Genomic DNA, 19,797 nt, shown 5'->3' with positions numbered 1-19,797 from the left:
CCTAATGAATCTGCATGGACCTCCATTTTCATAACATCTTGAATCACCATCTCACTCTCATTTTTGCATGCTTGACTGAACCATAATTACCATTTAAAGTGGGATAGGAGTGAAGTGAGTGAAGTGAATGGGATTGTTGTTTGCACCTCAGGTCACGCATTCCAGGCTGCCTTTCTTGATTACTTGATTAGGTGAGGCTAGAGAAGACCAACCAATGGAAAATTTCAAAGGAACACAAGTTGATCTGTGACACAACAAATGGATTTTCCTGAATTTCTACAAGAACCTCTCCATATGATTGGCTGTGTATACAACTGCAATTTTCTGCTATTTTTTTGGTCATTGCTCATAATAGTTTGTTTAAACTATAATAATTGTTGGATGTGACTATACGTACCCAGCAATAATAAATGCAGCAGAAATTAAAACCAGGAATTTCCATTTATTTTAAAAAGTCAAACTATACGGTAAATGAAAAAAACCCCACAAAGCATTGGTTCTGTTACGTAAGATGAATGGAACAACTAAATTTCATTTTATGGGGCATTGCCACCACCACCATTGCTGTTTGAAACAGCACAGCTCCATCAGCGGTAATGGAGACCGAATCTAAAAACTGGCAATAAATTCAAAGTTGTCACATAATTGGCAGAGATGTAAAATGAGGTTATAAAAACAGTTTGCCTTTCAGAGGACCAAGATATCATGACTACACAGATAGACCTCTGGCAAATAAGAGTTCCATGACTAAATACAGTACAATAGCTGTGAAATATGCCTTAAAACTGGCTAATTTTAAAGGGAGCTATCTCTCCAAAAAGCCCCCCTTTGTTACATGAAAGGGGTTTCAATTTATTTGGCTAAATGTGGCACTGTGACTGGCTGCTGGAGAGTATAAAGGAGAGTACAAGTATTGATTCAGACACAAAACATGTCGAAAGTAAAAACAGTATTAAAGCCCTTATATTACAGTTGAACTGGATATGAGGAGGTAGAGAATAGAAAAGGAAAAAAGAAATATAGACAGACTTCTGTAACAAATCCATCTACTGCATCTGGTGCTGTGATTATGTAAAAATACAAATTAAGATGATAGTTATAGCTAGTGGTCCTCAGTCTGCCTCCTCTTCCTCAGACTCAGACTCTGGGAAAAAGAAAACATTAGTCATCACTATGCGCAAACCTCTATGGACATGAAGCATTATTACCACTGTAATTTAAAATTAGAAGTGGGACAGAAAGAAAGATTGAATAGAGTGGATAAATCATTTATATTACTTTGTTATTTGGCACAAATGAGAAACCACAGACCCATGCCATGTTTTTTGGCAACCTACAGCTGTGGGTTGCCAACCCCCCCCCCCAAAAAAACAGACAGAAAATAGAAGAAAAGAGGACACAGTTAGGTGCTTACCTTCCTCTGCATTCTTGAGCCATTCAACAAACTTTTTCATCTGTTCAACGAAAACACTCTTTCCTTTGGCTTGGTGGGCTTCATTGTACCATTTCAGAATTGCCTCCTCACTCAAGACATCCGCTTTAAAAGAACATACATAAAAATATATTAAACATGAAGCACAGAGGCATCAGTATATGCTTGAAAAACAAATGGCACCAAGCAGTCCAACGAAATCAGTCAAGTCAAATCTTTGGCATGTTTCACATATGCCAATATAGCTTCCCACTATAAAATGAGCTTTTTCCCCAAATCTGAGGATGGAAAAAGGAGTCTTATGGACACAAAAAAAGAACTGACCTTTGTAAAGCAGTACAATAATTTTCTGGAAAGCCTTCATGAAGTGGATGTTATCATAACAGTACTCCTGGATCTTCTGCAGTAGAGTAAGTTCAGAGAGGCCCTGGGAGGTAAAAGCCTTCAACAGTGTGCTGTATTGCTGAGAAGTTAAAAGAGGGAAAATTCACACAAGGCGTGGGAGAGGGGGTTCAGGATATTTTTATGATTTCTTCCATTACTTCCACTATGGGTGGAATGGCTTTGAGTTAGGAAATCAATTATCTTCTTTAGTAAGTTCAAGGCCTACAGCAGCCTGGACTTCTCTGAGGCACAATTTAAGAGGGACATCCCTAAGTTTCTTTAGATCTCTCGTTTCCGAGTGTGTTGTCATGACTGCCACAGAATCAAGGAACAGCAGAGCAATATAAGAGAGGTGTCACCTTTAAATGTTTGATGGCTTGGTCTGTGACTAGCTCCTCCTTCTTGTTCCACTCCATAGAGCTCATTACACTGGACCAAATTAATCCAATCATCATCTGCTCAGAGATGTTGTTCTTCTTGATTTCCTCTCGGATGTAGGCAATGATCTGTAAGGCCCAATACCAGAGATGTAACACACATGATCAGCAAAGCAGGCAAACCAAGGCCAGCATATGCTGAGACTTATTGCTGGTCAAAGCCTGAGGTATGAGAACCCTGGCAGGATACAGAGGCTTGCAGGAGCAGATAATATGTTCAGGGTGGGTGGATTTCAGCAATTTGTCATTGATTCACTGCATCCTTTTGTTCAGCACTCCTCAAGACAAAAGGGGGCAGAGGTTAAGAAGAAAGCAATCTTAAGTGGTACCCTCAGTGTTGTCATACAAAAAGGGACTGTGTAAAAGCAGCTCAAAATGTAGCAAGGCTTACATCTCCGAGGGGGTCCCCACGTGACATCTGCTCCTGAAGCTCTTTCTGCAGCTCCTTGCGAGCACCTATGGACTCCTGGTTTCTGGCAAAGTCCGAAAGCTCCTTGAGCCCAGCGTCTGTGAAGTACTTCGAGAAGTGCTCACAACTGCGCTTGTTGGCAGGGAACAGCTCCTGAAAAGACAGTCAAATATTAGGGCAGGCCCTTTTCAGCAGACATGCCTTGTTCAGCAATAAAGAAGATCTCGTTCATTAGTTGCCCGAGTACTGGGTGCCGTGATAGTTTGGAACTCTGTTAAATGTGTGCTGATCATGAACTTTTTTTCCCAATCAAACAATCTTATTTAGATTGCACAGACCCATTGTCAACCCTTTTTGCGTTGGAAAACATAACGCTTCACCTAAACTTTGTAACAATTTTGTATTGAAGATGTTATTCTCACCATGAGTCTGTTGTCCATGCCAACCTTTCGGAGACTGGCAGCCACAGAGTTGATGTCCTTTTCAGAAAGCCAGGATTTGAAGAGTTTTACAGCAAAGCATGCTGAAACACCTGAAGAAATGCATACAAATGTGAGTCAGCTGTTGGTAACAGACCTACCGGGATAAGTTTTAGCCTGAGTAATACATTGGTAAACAAAACTCCCCAGGATGCAATTAGACAGGCATTAACTGGATCAATGCCTCAAAAAACAATGATGTACAACAAAACTAGTTTGAGTCACAAGTATATTAAGTATGCATCTCTGTCTAAACAATATACAATATGATTTCAGTGAACATCATTTCAGGGACGGGTCTATGATGGGATACAAGAAACAACTCCCTTCTATCTATCCTATCTGTTTAAGGGCCTTGATACATCATATTGACGGTCGATCATCACTGTCGTGGACCAACTGAGACTGTCCATCAACCACAGTTTTTGTGGCAAATCTTTTCTTCTTTCATATACGAAGACAACTGGCTGAAAACACTTGCTCAAAGCAAAACAACACGTCAGTGCCATCTGCATCTTTTTTTCAGACAAAATCAATTCATACTTCAGACCATTTAAACATATTTACAAAAGTGATTGGCTAATTTATTTTGTCTTTCCATAATGCTGGATTACAAATTAAGACTGCTAACTATATGTCAGCTGTTGGCTAAAGTTTGGTGGGTTGAAGTGCAAAATTGTGAAAAGACATGAAGTGATGTTAGGCATGTAAATTTACTTTAGACTGGGTGGCATCGGCAAGTACGTAAACCAATAAGTAACAAGTAATTGCAGTTAAAAAAAAGCCAAAATTATGTTTGAGGTAGTTTAGAAATATTATCTCTTAAAATAATTTGTCCACCAGAAATTAATGTGTAGTTTATTTTTCAACTATAAAATGTTCCACCAGTCAGTGTACACACACACACACACACACACACACACACACACACACACACACACACACACACACACACACACACACAAAAGTATTTTTAACTGCATAAACTGCCATTTCCCCATCAATCTAGACTCAATAAACCATAATGACAAAGTGAAAAAAAGTTTTTAGAATTTTTTGAAAATGTATTTTAAAAATAAATAAATAAAATCTCTCATTTACAAAAGTACTCAGACCCTAAATTCAGGTCTTTGTAGAAGCCCCTTTGGCAGCAATGACAGCTTCGAGTCATCTTGGGTGAGTCTCTACAAGCTTTGCACACCTGGATTTGGGCAGTTTATCCTGTTCTTCCTGGGAGATGCCAGGAAGAACAGCTCCGTCAAATTGGATGGGAAGTGTCTGAATTGCCATCTTCAGGTTTCTCCACAGATGTTCTATGGGGTTTAAGACTGGCCTTTGGGTGGACCAATCAAGGACAATATGAGACTTGTCCCAAAACCTCTCCGTTTTCCTGGCTGTCTGCTTTGGGTCATTGTCATGCTGTAAGGTGAACATTCGCCCCAGTCCAAGTTCGCATGCACTCTGGAGCAGTTTTTCTTCAAGGACCTCGCTTTATTTGGCAGAATTCATCGTTCCCTCAATACCCTACCCCTGTTGCTGACATGCCCCCCCCAATAGCATGATGCTGCCAACACCATGCTTCACCATAGGGATGGTATTAGCCGAGTCATGAGTAACGCCATGGTGTTTGCCAGACTTCGTGTTTGGACTTCTGCCCACTGGGGTAAATTTTTGTCTCATCAGACCAGAGAATCTTTTTCCTCATGCTCACAGAGTCCTTTAAATGCTGTTTGGTAAACTCTAAGCAGGCCTTCATTTGATTTTTACTCAAAGTGGCTTCTGTCTAGCTGCTCTAAAATAAATGCTTGATTGATGGAGTGTTGTTGAGATGGTCGTCCTTCCAGCAGGTTTTCCTGTCTTTGCAAAAGACTTCTGAAACTGAGTGACTGTGGGGTTGGGCCCAACAGTCAACTCTAGTAAAAATCCTGCTGGTTTCAAACTTCTTCCATCTCACAGTTACTGAGGCAACTATGTGACTTTTTTCATTTGTCATTATGAGTTACTGAATGTAGAAAGAAAAAAAAAAAAAATTATATTATATATATATATATATATATATATATACATACATACATACATACATACATACATATATAAACACATACATACATACATACATACATATACACACACACACACAAATATATACATACATATATATCTCCGATAGATAGTTATCAGATTTTTTTTTTAAACTCTCAAATATAAAAATATAGTTCTTTGAGGGTAACCTGGTGTCTCGCGGCTGTATGCCAGTTTGCATTTCTGTCCATGGAATCAACATCAGTTCCAACTAACAATAGCTACACTGGTTTATGGAGATTTCTCTGAATGTTTAGTTTGTGTATTCAATCATTTCAAATGCTCTTATCATTGGAATTGCAAGGGATAATGCATACTACACTTATCTTTGAGAAAAATACAGTAATGCAAGGACTTGTTAATTACATACCTGAAATAAACAAAGCAGCTACCCATCATCATGTACTGCAAGGCTAAGCAAGTCTGCACACATTTTGCATCAACTCATAAGTAAGAATAAGAATACGATAACAATGTTTATCCTAGTGGACGAACCGTTCATTTTCCTTCATCAAATGACTCACAAAACCAGAAATTAAAACTACACTGAACAGACATGACCTTAGGCATGACTTTTCCATGGCGTCTGGTTAAATTGAAAACCTAGATAACTCTCAGTACTTGTTTGCATGATTGTCTATTGCTCTGCTGCTTGTAGACAAATACCTGTAAGGTATATGCAGGCATAAGGATAAAAACATATGTTGATTTGTATATTTGTTCTTAAAATGTCAGGAAATCATTGAGAAGACCATAAACTGCTTTTTTTTTTAAAAAAGACTGATGTTGGGAAAGAGAGTGTAAAAGAAAAAGGAGAGCAAGAGAGGTTAGTGTTTTAACGTTAAAAAAAAAAAAAAAAAAAAGGAGGTAGAGAAACACAACTAGGCATGTCTATGAGGCAGAGACGTATGTACCCTCTTTGACCAGGTTCTCATTGAAGAGGCTGTTCAGAATGGATGCAGAGATATTGCCGTTGGCCAGCAGAATTCCTGTTAGCATGGCCAGCTTGTTGCGCTCAGACTCTGTGAAGCCCTTGAGAAACAGCAGCAGCTGCCACAGAGCAAACATACAAAAAAAATATTTTAGGCTGAACTTTGAGTCCAACATATACTCATGTTTTTTTTTAAAATATTACATTGGAATAAAATGGTCACGAACACAGAAACTTGAACTACACACGTACTGTATGTTCCCAGAAAAAGATAACCTTAGCAAAAAGTAAACCTTTTTAATCTCCTCCTCAAATCCTTTTTCCAAGTATTTGTAACGCCTGATGAGCTTGTTAAAGACCTGAAAGGAAACACAAAACATGTTTCATTATATGTACTGACTGAAAAAAATTATTTTTAACTTTCTTTTGATAAAACTGCAAAGTGAGCACGAGTTTGGTATTCACCTGTGCATATGCCTGCATGGTCTCCATGTCCTCTTGTGCTTTGAAGAGACAGAAGTCTGTGCATGTCATGTCATCTGACAAGGTACCCCCTGGGGCTATAAAGAAACACATTTTCTTAATTTTGTGAGTCTTGTGCCCACGATGACTAGCGTTAGTCACAATTTACTGTATGTCTACAGTTGCATAAACTGAATGAATAATATAAAAGTTGTTTTTTAATGTTTCAATTGTGGTAGCTATTATATCAAATTAAAGACACAACTGCAGAAACTTGTTTGCTTTTATCCTGGTTGGTATTAGTCTGATGATAGCACTTAGCTATATAACTGCCAAACTTCATCGCCATTGATAGGTACTGTTACTTTTAAAAATGTTTTTGGTAAAGACAGACAAAATATGAAAGTGTCCTGCCACTTACCCAGCATTCCACCAGCCACCAGGATGTCAAATAGAGTCTCAGCATAGCGCCGATAATCAAGTTTGGCACCAGAGGCATCAAGAAACTTTGCGACAGCTTCCAAATCAGTGCCAGTTTGGTTCAGACCTTGTACAATACTTTCCTGAAACTGGGAAGGATCAAACCTCTCCTTTTCATCTGTTGAAAAGACAGATATTCATTTCAGTTTATCCCTACCACTTACTTATGATCTCATGAGATTCTACAAGACATATCCAAAGCAATACTCAAGTCAAGAATGTACAAAGGTTCACAAATTCTCTTCTTAGCATAAGATAAGTTGTTGCGGCCAACACATTTACGTTAGGTTGCTGTGTGAGTTTACTCTTCAGTGGCAGTGAAATAAACAGTACTCAATAATTTATATTTATTTGCCACTTAACAGTTTTGGTCCAGACTTATTTGGAGACTTATTAGTTGACAAATCACCCACGAAAACTATCCAAAGAAGATATTCAGTTCTAGTGTGCAGAACTGTGTGATTGTTGCCTTAAAGCTTCTTACCTCTTTTTCGGGTTTTAAATCGCTGGCCTGTTAGCGTAGGCTTCTGCTGCCTTTGATTACTCATAAAAGACACTTTTGAAAACAACTGGGAAAGGAAATAAGTACAGGATTAGGCCGTTAATATCAAAATCATTTCTCCATCCCCTATACTCTCTCCATCCATCTATTAAAGACTGAAAAAAATGCATTGTTAGGCGATACACGTGGCTGAAAACAATGATTCCAGCCATCCCTTCATTTTATTAAAGTAGTGAAGACGTAGTGCCACAAAATATTCTAAGGTCAGTCATTTTTAAATTGGAATTAATCAAAAGATGAGTATAATGGAAACAAACAATGGCACAACAGTGGATAAGGTACTGCTGGTGTGTGTATAATCATACATGCTGTGCAAAGTAAAAAGAGCCAGGGGGCATATAATGATCCCTGACTACTGGGCGTAAATTACACCATAATAACATAAATGTTCGTTAACGCTACAGTTCGTGGAAACCAACACAAAGTTACCTTTAGTTGCATGGGATCAGGCGTATACATAGCGACCAATGTTCAGGGTTATGATGCGAATCTATCAAACTACACGACCTTAGTTAACGCCACATATTTTCTAACATACAGGCTAAGTGAGATCTGACAGAATTACATTAAAGTGTGAGATAAGAATAAAGATTTTGCAGAGGCAGGCAGTCAACCCAGATGCTTGACTTCAGTCAACACCGTTAACGTTAGCTAACTACAGTCCGCCTCAGCTTCATTATTTTCCTGACGCAGTGCCACAGCAAGCTTAAATATATGACCACGCACTCAATGAAATTGACCACAAACAAACTGCAACTCACCGAAATCCTCGTTATGAGCAAAAACAATCCGTGAAGTAAAAAACTACGACAACTGGACTCCAATACCACCAGTTCCAGGGATGAGGAAGTTGTAGACGCAACAGCGCATGCGTGTAAACACTGACTCTATCTGGGTCACTACACTTGTGTGGGGAGTGCAAAGTCTAGAAACTGTTAAAAACTTAGAAAATGTTGCCTGAGTGAAATAACCGTGGTAAATTTACCAGTATTTAATACAATATGGTTACACGTCTGCTCTGCCTGTTATGCAGGATGGACTAATATAACGAGAGTCCTTGTAATTGACCCCCCCCTCCCCCCATGTACAGTTCGAAGTAATTTAGACAGCGTGTAAAAGAATAGAAGAAATGACAAAAAACAAACAAACAAACAAAAAAACTTCAAAGAACTTCAACTGGATCATTATCCTGGCCGGCAGAAACGCGTTTTAACTCTCTCTAGTACCACACGAAACCGACCCATAGTTAGTGTCATTAAACAATCGGTAAACAAATCGTTGCTATCTGGGATGAAGACACAGGAGGGGGGTGTTGTGCTGTCGGGTGGATCATGAATATGTCTATGGGATGAAGGTAAACCTTTATTGTTACGTTAGTTTCTTTAAAATCTTGGTTCTAATTCCAAGAATTTCTTTGAATATGTTTGGTAAAATAAAACTTTTTTGTTTGTTTATTTGTTTTTTTTTTTACTTTTTTTTTGTTAACCAAAGATTGAATTTTGAGGCTAATAATTCATATTATTTTCATAATGCCAAAACCAAATATCTTAAAACGCATATTGTACCATAACTTATCATTCCATTCATACGTCGGACGTCCATCATTTATTCAGTCATTTACCAGAATATGTGTCGTATATAAGAAAAAAGCTCCCACTTTCCCAAAAGACATACGATGTAAAATAATGAGTTATGCTCCCCGAAAGTTTAGTTAAATATTAGAAATGGCTGGTGTTTGCTAAATGTTTGGCGTGGCTGAGGTTTTAGAAAGCAATCATTCCGACAACACTCGAAGGCATCACAGCCCAGTTTAACCCCCTCCCCGGACCCGCCCGCCCCTCCCGCACTGGAGGTGATTAGGGGACGCTGGACTAGCCCAGTGACGCCGCTCCAGCCGCTCCCTACGCCCGGCGGACCATCCACTGCGAAGTCCACCCAGAGCTCCATTCAAAGTGCTGAGATTCGGATGAGAGTCCACGTCCAGCCTCATCCAGCACAGCAGACACGAGTTACTGCAAAGGCAGCGAGGAAGGGCTTCGGGAGCCACTCCACGTCCAGGACCCTACTTTTGTCCGTAGAGTGGATTTAGGACAAGAGGGAGCAACTCTCAAGAGATAAAGAGGCAAGTTAGACATCTTTGCTTTCTTGGCTAGATGCTAAATGATGTCCATTCTTTCTGTCTGGCTCATATTTGATCCACTGCTGCACTCGCGGCAACTTTTCTAAAAAGTGAACTGTGCATTAGACCGTCTGCTTTCCAACTCATTCATTCCCCCTGACGCCGGGAAGGAGGGGGTTGGGATTTTATGTTTATCTTTCTTTTTCTTTGGCAACGAATCGTAATGGTTGGAGGATAAAACCGGCGGGACAGATCATGTCGAAGTTCGGTTTCGATGTTTTTTTTTTTTTTTTTTTTTTTTTAAATCTTTCTTAATCCAAACCAAAGCTCATTTCGCAATGTGACTAAAAAGTGTCGTCGCTAATTGCCTACATCTGCGGGCTTAAGCACCATCTTTGTCATTCAAGAGTCGAACCGCTGCAGACGCCGACGCAGAAGACCGTAGCAGATGCGTCGGCTTCTCAAACAAAGTGAGAGTTCCGGCTTCTCAGATGCTGCGGTTATCAGAGTTTGGTTTATTCCTGTGAATGTAGCCCAAACTCTGCTCTCCCCTTTCGGGTCCTTCAAAGTAAAACAACCACTGTCCCTCTTCATTGAAATTATATGCTTTCATTACCTACACTATGATCTGTGGACACACCTGGATCTATAGGATACAGAAAAAAAGATTAGTGTCAGCTGTAAAAGTGGCCAAACTGATTGAAGGTGCAGAAGGTCCAGTGGTTTTTAGAGATCTTACTGCCCCTGAGAGGTGTAAACTTGTGCCCATCGTGGACCTCATGAATGAAACTATTCAGCTCTGAGAGACATCCCAGATTTCTTGCTTCTGGGGTCCCCTGTAGGATCCAGTCTGGAACTCATAGAGTCAAACAAAGAGGGGAATCCCATATGGGAGGAAAAAACTATTGTGGCTTCAGAAAAAAAGCCACACAACACTGCAATATTAAATAAAACTGCTATTACGTTAGATTAAAAAAAAGATGGCTGAAATCAGAATCAGGGAAAAAATAAATCTACAGAAAGTCATTATGCCGTAGGAAAAAGTCTTTTAAAGTCATTATGGAATGCCACAAAAACTATCTATCTATGTATTATAGACCTTATGCTGTTTTACTGCACATAATGTATAATTGAAATGGGTCTGCATTTGTAACTCATAGGATTTCAGATCTGAGTCAAACTGCTGAAAAGAAACTGCTGATTGTGTTCAGTCTAATCATAAGTTTGTCCTTGATTTGGCCTTTTTTTTCCAAACTATGAGCATCTACAGTCTAAAAATAGTCATGTTTCAGAGGTATGTGGCCATAGGTGATCCAAAACATGAATTCAGTGGAAATGTTACAAACTCAGGAATGTGTGCTGCTCCAAATGTTCTAATTTGTTGCTTGATTGCCTTATGATGCAAGATTGTTTCTGTTTTCAATTCCTGATTCCATCTGTGAACTTGAAATCCCAAGAGGATCAGATAAGACCCTTTTGTAAGGCTTGTGTCTTTCTATTTGTGGTTTTCTGCTGGCCAGAGTCTCTCAGTTGGGGAGCCAGATGGAAACTTTATTACCCGTGCTGATCAAACAAAGAGTGATGTAAGATGACTGTGAAAGGTGTGGTAAGCCTTTGGAGTTGCAGAGAGACTCCTGGAAAAAGTAACACAAGTTTAGCTCAGACTTGGATGATGGCAGTGTGTGGGACTGTTGGCCATTCTAGTAGCTCCACTCAGTGTGAGCCTGTTAACTGGCCTGTTTTTAAGTTGCAACTGCTTTTTCTAATGTGCCAAAAGCCTCTTCATGAACACTGTGGGTGAGATGCGATGGTCTAATGTGGTGTGTATGGAGGACCAAAGTCCCCCAGCCAGTGCCATGGTGATGAATGGTGTTTGCACTTGTCTGACCATGCAGCTTAGTGTAGTGAGGCGTGCGTCTTGTGTTAGCCCTGCATCAACAGAGACAGACAGGGGCACACACATGCAAGTTCCACTGAGTGGACCTTGAAAAGCCTTCAGCGGGCTCTCTTACAGGAGGATTTTCTAAAGCCAAGAAGTATCAAAAGTCCTCTTAGTGATATATAGTTACCTTTGTGATAAAGCAGATCTCATTGTGATTTTCTTTTTTTTTCCTGTTGTTTTGTTACTTTGGAGTTGAAAAGGTAAAACTCACACATTGTCCCCAAATTCACAATCCTAACAAAGAAATTTTCCCTACGCAGTTTGACTCACAACATTTTCCATGCATTCAACTTAACCGCTTAAACGTTATGTCCTTTTGTCCCTCTAAGCAGCCAGAGTTCTAATGGTGTGCATTTGGATTCAGCTCACAGTTGCTTTAAGTCCACTACAGCTGCTTTCTCCATTCACTTATGTGAAATCAAGCCAAACCAAGTGTTTGACTGCCTGTTGTGCAGACAACGCTGAAGCTGCTAACTAGCTGAAGCGTATTGATGTAATACGGTGAAAAACTTCCACCCTTGCAGGGTTTTCCTATGTGCATTTATTTAATAGCCTGCAAGTGGTTAAGTCACTTTAGGGCTGTTGTAACTGGTGAAGTTCAACATTGTGAACCCTGAGGAACAAGAGAAAAAGAGCGTTCATTACATTAATCGTAAAAAAAAACCTTTTTTTTAGGAAGTTTTTTTTTTTTTTTAATGTAAAACTCCATCCTTAACAGCCTAAGTAAATCTCAACATCAGGATGCAAGTGTCTGAATGCAACAGTGTCTCCATTACAGCGGTGAGTGAGTGCACTGTCCAAAGAAACCTTGACCTGCCAGGTTTGGCTCTTATACCTCTCTATTCCTTTTAAAGCATTACGTGCTGACTGTGTGAATAAATGTTCACATGCTTTGTGTTCTGTAGCTAAAGGAACATTGCATAATTTTTGCTGTTTTAGAGTGACCAGTGTGAATGTGTGCCTAGTACAAAGTTAGACCCCAGCTTTTTTGCAGTGCAAGTTGAAACCAGTGGTAAAGGCTCATAGCTATCACCTGGTCTACCCATCGTTTATAAATGACTCTTGGTGTGTTTATATTACTAAGGGAGATAAGTATGCATTAGAAAAATCTTAGCACACTTAACCAGCGCTGCCCCAGTGCTTATGAAGTTAAGGGGGAAATGAAAAACATTAATCTGCTCCACCTGTGAAACGAAATTAAGCCCCTGAAAACTTGATTTCCAATCTTAAGTTTTTCTTGACAGCATTACGCATTCACGATGAAATAAGCAACAATCAAAGCATAGGTGTAAAAATAAAATTAAATTCCATTTAGCTGCTTCACATTCATGGTCCTGGTATTGTGCATGCTGACTCACCGTCAGACTTGAATAAAACAGGGCCTTTCAGTAAAGACAGTAACACCTGTGCTTTTCCCACCGTTAAGGCCTGGTCACTGCAGAATTGAAATGGCGTCCTTTTGCGGCACATTCAGTTCATTCCAGGGGAGTTGCCACGATAAGGGGATTCACTTGTGCAGGTTAAGTAAATCTGTGCAAATTGTTCACATGAAGCTCAACTTGGGGGAAGTTTGACCTGCGAATTTGTGCCATTGACTAATAGCAAGCTGGCTAGACACCTTTTGAGGGAACAGTGAGCAAAAAGAGTCCACAACAGAGTAAGCTATTGTAGCTCAATAGCTGTGTTGCACCTTCCGCTTTTATTTAAGCTCTTCTGTAAGAGTATTAACTTCTCCATGAAAGAGTAATGGATTTCAAACAATTGAGACACAAGTCAATGATTAAAAATGTATGTTTTGAATAAACTGTGTGAACTTATTGTCTTATTAGCAACCAAGCCGGGCTAACGAGCTTGCTAACTGACCATTAGCTAGCTTGTTATCCAGGAGAGCTTTATTTCCATGAGATTTTATTGCACCAAATGGTGCACAGTGGTGAATAAATGCCAGGGGAAGTAAGCGGCACATTACAAAAAAAGAGAAGCTCTGATAGTTTTTGTGACAGACTAGAGCTAACCCAGCCGGATAGTGTTTTAGTGGTTAGCTCAGCTGCTGCAGCTGCTTCTGGTTACGAGTCAAAATGTCTGCCGTGAGGAAAGCCTCCCAACATCACATTTTGATTCAGATGATGCTAAAAACAAATTTCTTCCACTTAGCCCCACCCTCTTCAGATCAGTGAGAAGCGCAGCTAAAGAAAAAAAAAAAAGAAAAAAAAACCAAATACATAAATGTCTCATGTGACATTACAAGAACTGTTCCAACTTTGGCAGATTATTTTGTGGTCCTGTAATACCTCATGTCGTCTGCTGATGAAGAAAATATCTTGTCAGGGTCTTTAAAGCTGACACATCAGTTTTTCTGATCAGTCTTCTGGTCTCTTTTCAGTGAAGATTGCATGTGCTCAGTGGATTAATTATGGTGTGCTTGTTTGATCCTTTGTAATCTTGACTGCCAGGTGTAGGGATATGTTTTGAATATCTACTAGTCTTGATGTGTCCCTGCTGTTTGAGCTGTATTGTAAATAAAGAGCAGTGTTTGTTTGGGTTACAGGTTTATATTTAACCACACTGGATTATTGCATTGCATGAAAACTCAGTTTGACTCACACTCTACTCAGTTAATGAGGAAACATTTATGTGATCTTAAACTTACTATAGAGTGTCTAAATTTCAAGTTATCAAATGTGTGCAGTTTAGTGGGAAGACAGAAATCATCACTTCACTCATTAAGTACAAGATGTTCAAAAATATTCTCAGTTTGTTCACTTTCTTAGTGTGCCAGTAAGAGGAATGACTGCCAGTTTGTGTGCCAGCCTTTGCTCATACTCACTCGCACGGATCTGCACCTGGAGCAGTGTTGATGAGTCTGGATTCCTGGTCACTTTCTGAGCCAGCTGCTTGCCCTCTGTCCCTTTAAACCTCTGTCCTCTCTGTCCTGGCCTGCTCTTTGGCACGGCCCCATGCCCTGCTGCTGCTCCATTAGGGAGGGCTTTAATCTCCATCATTGCCAGCTGCCTCTGATATTGTGACTCTTCTGCCCTGTGACAAGGCCGGCCTGATCTGCGGGGAATTTACAGGCTATTACACGGCGTAATAGATTTTATTATCATTTGTTTGCACATAGACACCACTGTGTTCTCCAACAGCCACTCCCATGGTAGAATGACTCCAATCATTTGTTAATTGTAGCTCACGCCATGCCCACGTTTCCTACAAAGCACAGATCGTGGTAGACTGCAAGCCTGCTTTGTTGACCGTGATGAACTTTTTTGACCATTTCAAAACTGATAATCACTCTGAGCTGTTTTACTTTTAAACAAGTACGTGCATCCAAACAAGTAACAGCTGGTTTATTGGCTCTTTCACCACTTATGTGTTTTGCATGTGAGTGCTCGCACGGTTGTTGACCTTTGGATGACTGACTTTTCTCCTTGCTGAAGGACAGAATAAAAGATGTAGCCTCAGTCTAGGGCCTGTAAATAATATATGTACATTTAATGGTGTTTTTTCATGATTTCCCCCATAGCTTGATCTGGCTGGGATATCTAGGTCACTGTCAGGAGCAGGAAGCAAAGCATCTATCATAATATTGTTGGTGACATGCATTGAAATCCCAGGTCACCCACCCATCAATAATAGAGTAGATGATGAAATATTTCACTGATGTTTTGTTTTTCTGTTGAGCAATTTAGCTCCTCTAAATACAGCACTTTAATCTTTGGGAATTATGATCAAATTCCAATTTAAAATGTAATTGTGTGACTTGTACTGAATGTCGTATGTAGGAACAAAACTCAGTATTGACCTTCTCCTCACATTCAGTGTGCTCTATCTGCTCTTGCCAGAATGCTGCATAATGTGCGTCACCAATGGGAAGGGGGTGGGGGGCTGCTTAGTTGAGTGCCAGTGTCAGATATTCACATCGAATTTATATTGCTGATAGGTGATAAATAATAGAAGATAGCAGATAATAGCAGCAAAGATTTCGATTCTTTATTTACATTAAGTCCAGCATTCAGTGTGGCAAATTTAAATGATGTGTAAACCACTCCCATCCATCCCACACATGGTCACTGTGCCAGTCAGTTTTGGAGAGCACACACAGTTAAGGTGACACACATCCAGACCAAGGTATTTGGCCAAAGGTTTTGCTACATCACTGATTCGTGAGATTTAGATTTGAGATTAATAACAGCTATGCATGTGGACGCATGTGATGCTTGCCTCCTAAACATTCATCGGAGAGATTGATTAAATCTCCCTGATGCATTTTGCATCAGAGAGATTGATAAAGCAGGACACTTCTAATCCAGTTTCTGAGTAATTCGCCAAAGGTTCATACTACAGTCAATTTGATTTAGACTGATATATATATATATTTTTTTAATCTAAAATCAAAATAAAATGTTGGGACCATTTTATCCTGGCAAACTACAAAAATCAATGTTTTTAACATTAACCAATACAGACTAGTTATATTCCTCATCAATCTACCGCTCAGCAGTGAGGATAATCCCCTGAGTTTAATCAAGGCTGTCAGGTTTTTCTCTCACTCTCCCACTTTGGATCCAGTGCAACAGTTAACAGCAGGCATCAACTCTTATTAATGGGATTGTGTCACTGGCTGCCTGGAAGCCAGTCTCAAATCTGGGGTAGTGGGTTATCAGCAGAGGAGCTAAGGGCATCCGGCATCCAGGCTGCAGACAGATGCAATATTTTGTTGGTCAGAATGGCACAGGCACTCGGGCGACATAGACACATAGTGTTCTCCCCCAGGTCAGTGAGAGGCTTCAGCATCTGTTTTCTGTTTAAACTCTTATTTGTTCATACCAGAGACTAGACTCAGCATTTCCAGTGTTGCATGAGTATGCACTTACTGTTCAGCAGTAAGTTTGTAGTAGCTGAGTAGTTTGACTATGTAGTAATTTGCTTGTGACTGGCTAGTACAAACATCATCTAATGCTCTGGATGGTCAATAGTTAAATAGGGGTTAATAACAGTTTGTGACTTTGAGTTTATTTACGTACAGCACATCTTACCGGAGAAACATTTTCAGGTTCATCCATGCAATGTGTGGAAGGAGCTCTCAAGACACTATCTTCAGTTATACTTAATATAAACGTAGTGGCATGATGAGTAATACCATTGGTGGCAAATGTTGAAGCCAACCAAAATGACATTTTATTTAAGGGGAAATGAATAATAATAAATGGGGGGGAAAAAAAACGAAACTGATGTAATACTCAGTGTTGTTGAGAGCAACAAAAAACCTGGAATGCTGTAGCTAAGCAACAGCATTATGAAGGTCTATTGAAAAGTGGCATATGGCATGAGATCACAGAGTAGGTGATTGTTGTTTCATCTCTCTAGAGTATCAGTGACCATGTTAGAAGGAAATAACTTGATTTAAAACTGCATTGCAGACGACCTAAGCAGCTGGTAGACATGAGCCATGACTGGGGTTTTTTTGGCAAAATGCCATTAGAGCAACACACTGCACCAGTCAGTGGGCACAAAGTAACGGACCTCAGTGGACTATGGGTTGACAAGTAAGCAAATATTTCTCCCCCTGCTTATTATATCCCTCTGAGTCAAGATCGAGCTCTTGACAAATTTGTAGCATTAAAGCCATCTAAAATGTTGTAATTGCAAATAAACATAAATCATTTTGCAACATTCTTCCTTATCTTTTAAAAGCTTTGTGGGAGTGTGTGGTTTAGGAACTTCTTTATGGGCCAATAACACTGTGCCCAGCAGGGGAACAGAGGCCAGAGGAAAAAGTGAAGGGAAAGTCTACACCAGGAATCTTTTTTTTTTTTTTTTTTTTTTTCAGGAATATCATGCTGCTCCTAAGTTGTTGCTAAAAGTTGGTTTGACAGCTGATTGAGAATGATGCCTTTGGAACAAAATGGGTCTTCATTTCTTCCAGTTCTGGTTGTCCACCAACTGTTTCAGATAACATACTGTATCACCCTGTGATCCAACTGTTTAATCTTCAAACATCACCTTGCTACATCTGGGTATTCACTGACAGACTATGTATAAAATATTTGTGTGAGTTTAATCTATGCAGAAAATGTTTTTGTTAGTGTCAGACATCACTGCTTTATTCAAAAGGGTATCAGAAACATCAGAGTGCATTACAAATATGTAGTCTTGCCATATTTTCATTTGGTGCAAACCATTATCTGTTTCTGGCTACGCAAAAAAAGCCATCTGTACTACAAGAGCAGTGAACAATAGATGCCTACATGGCCTCACCCATTGGCCTGGTGTGGACAGTCTGTCACAACAGCAGACATTGGGTGTTCGGTGGAACAAATCCCTGTATCAAGGCCCTGAATGTATCCTAGGCTCCTCTTTTATCTCCAGCCCTATAGCATTGGGATTACTGTCCCAAAGGAGATGGGAGGCAACACTAAACTGAAAACTGCCACCCCCAGCACTGTTTTTGTCATGGTGCACTACAGCTCCAGATCCTTTATCACCCCCCCAAATATTATATCGCTGCAACAAGCAAGTATGGCAACAAAAAACTATGAAGCATTTAACTGTTTTTGGGGAGGGGGTCATCTCTTTGATTTATAAGAAGCCCTAAAACAGGAGCCAATTCCAGCTGCGCAGACACTCAGAGGCCAAGAGCAAAGGTCTTCAGTTATGTAATTGCCTATGGGATGTTCTCACATGCCTGAGGAGAAGAAGACTGAATAGCCAATCAAAAGGCCCCGCTCCTCCCCTGGAGTCAAACCACTGCTGTACAAACATGTCCACCCCAAAGTTTATTTGCATTGGCTAAGTTTAGGACTGTTTATTTTCTGATCAGAGAATACCTCTTCAAAAACCTTGTCCGAGACCTCGCAAATAATGGACAACAAGCATAAAATAATGGCCTAATAGGTGCAATAAAGTGATAAAACTCTTAAACCAGTGTTTCTCACCATGTTTGTGTGTAACCTTGAGGTCCAAAAAACAAGTTAAGTGCATTTTCTTCCTCACAAAGCATATGCAAAACAGATTTTTTTTTTTTTAAATGTTAAATTGTGTATTATTTACAGCCATGTTTGCTTGCCGGCAGTTTACTTCTGCATAGACTTTTCTGGCTCATTGTTATACAATAAAAACAAAATAGGGGCCCACTCATAAAAACATCTCTCCATAATGCTGTGGACCAAGAACTCCACAGCATACCTTTTTAATTTGCAGTATGTGTGATGTGTCTCTTCCATCTTCTGTTTTTCTGTGCAGGGGGGGACACCTACAGCCAAAATGGAGGTGAAGACGTCACTTCTAGACAACATGATTGGGGTGGGCGATATGGTCCTCCTAGAGCCCCTGTCTGAAGACTCATTCCTCGAAAACCTGAAGAACCGCTTTGACCACAATGAGGTCTACGTAAGTCTACCTTTTTTATATTCAAATAATAGTTATATCAATGTAACTGAATTTCATTTGAGTAGCGGTGTAACAGTATTGTGTTGAGTTCGACTCTTCTGATCATTCCTGCCTCCAAAGACTGTTATAGAAGGCTTCACTAAGGAAACATGCAGATACATTTTTCATAACTCCAATGTTCCTCCATTCCCTCACTCATTTTTAGTCTCAGCTACAGAAGTAGCACAGATACACAGACCACAGTAACAAGCCAATCAATAAGTCACATCACTAAGGAATGTAGATGATGCCTTTTAAATGAGGCATGAAATCTAGAGCTCAGGGACAAGGAGAGACTGGCAGCCTGGCTGGCTGTTTATTTTGAAAAAGGGGACTGTTAAACTATCCTCCCTGCATCAGACAATTGGTTTTGGGTTTAGTGCCGTGGCACTCCGATTCTTCTGCTGTGAAGGCTGGCTGCTATAGAAACCAGGCAAGATGATTACAGCTCTGCTCTGGCTGCTGTTGGCTCACAGGGCCCAAGTGATGATGTCACCTCATATAGCAGTGATTGCCTTAGTGGTGCACTAGATATTTTGTTGAGATGCAGCCCACATCCTGCTGAGGATTTGGAATGATGTTTTTACTTTTGAGATGCCCTTAAGTCTGTCCTTACTATGTGCTCAGAGCATTTATATCGTGTGGTGCTG

The 19,797-nt window shown here is 40.0% G+C and overlaps 2 protein-coding genes across 7 annotated transcripts in view; one reads left to right on the top strand and one right to left on the bottom strand.

Moving 5' to 3' along the window:
* Positions 1–424: 424 nt before the first annotated feature.
* On the bottom strand, positions 425–8,768 carry LOC120801388 (basic leucine zipper and W2 domain-containing protein 1-A-like). Its single transcript, XM_040148329.1, has 12 exons — positions 8,420–8,768; positions 7,581–7,665; positions 7,038–7,214; positions 6,620–6,714; positions 6,448–6,513; positions 6,138–6,273; positions 3,085–3,194; positions 2,645–2,815; positions 2,176–2,322; positions 1,757–1,895; positions 1,415–1,537; positions 425–1,144 (listed from the first exon to the last, which is right to left on the bottom strand). The coding sequence occupies exons 2-12, from the start codon at positions 7,642–7,644 to the stop codon at positions 1,113–1,115; spliced, it is 1,260 nt and encodes a 419-aa protein (XP_040004263.1). The 5' UTR covers positions 7,645–7,665; positions 8,420–8,768; the 3' UTR covers positions 425–1,112.
* A 103-nt stretch (positions 8,769–8,871) lies between these two features.
* Positions 8,872–19,797, top strand: part of myo1b (myosin IB) — a 57,004-nt gene continuing 46,078 nt past the window's right edge. For 5 of the 6 annotated variants that reach the window (XM_040148327.1, XM_040148325.1, XM_040148326.1 and 2 more), the window contains exons 1-2: positions 8,872–9,012; positions 18,962–19,108. In XM_040148327.1, coding sequence (XP_040004261.1) covers positions 9,007–9,012; positions 18,962–19,108 — 153 coding nt within the window. In that variant the 5' untranslated portion in view covers positions 8,872–9,006. Of the gene's footprint in view, positions 9,013–9,494; positions 9,781–18,961; positions 19,109–19,797 lie in introns of those variants that run through there. The other variant, XM_040148323.1, reaches the window with a different exon arrangement.

The sequence above is a fragment of the Xiphias gladius genome, chromosome 16 (genome assembly GCF_016859285.1).
Source record: "Xiphias gladius isolate SHS-SW01 ecotype Sanya breed wild chromosome 16, ASM1685928v1, whole genome shotgun sequence".
Lineage (NCBI taxonomy): Eukaryota > Metazoa > Chordata > Actinopteri > Istiophoriformes > Xiphiidae > Xiphias > Xiphias gladius.
The sequence above is the reverse complement of the archived record's forward strand: the minus strand, read 5'-3'. Positions and strand labels throughout refer to the sequence as shown.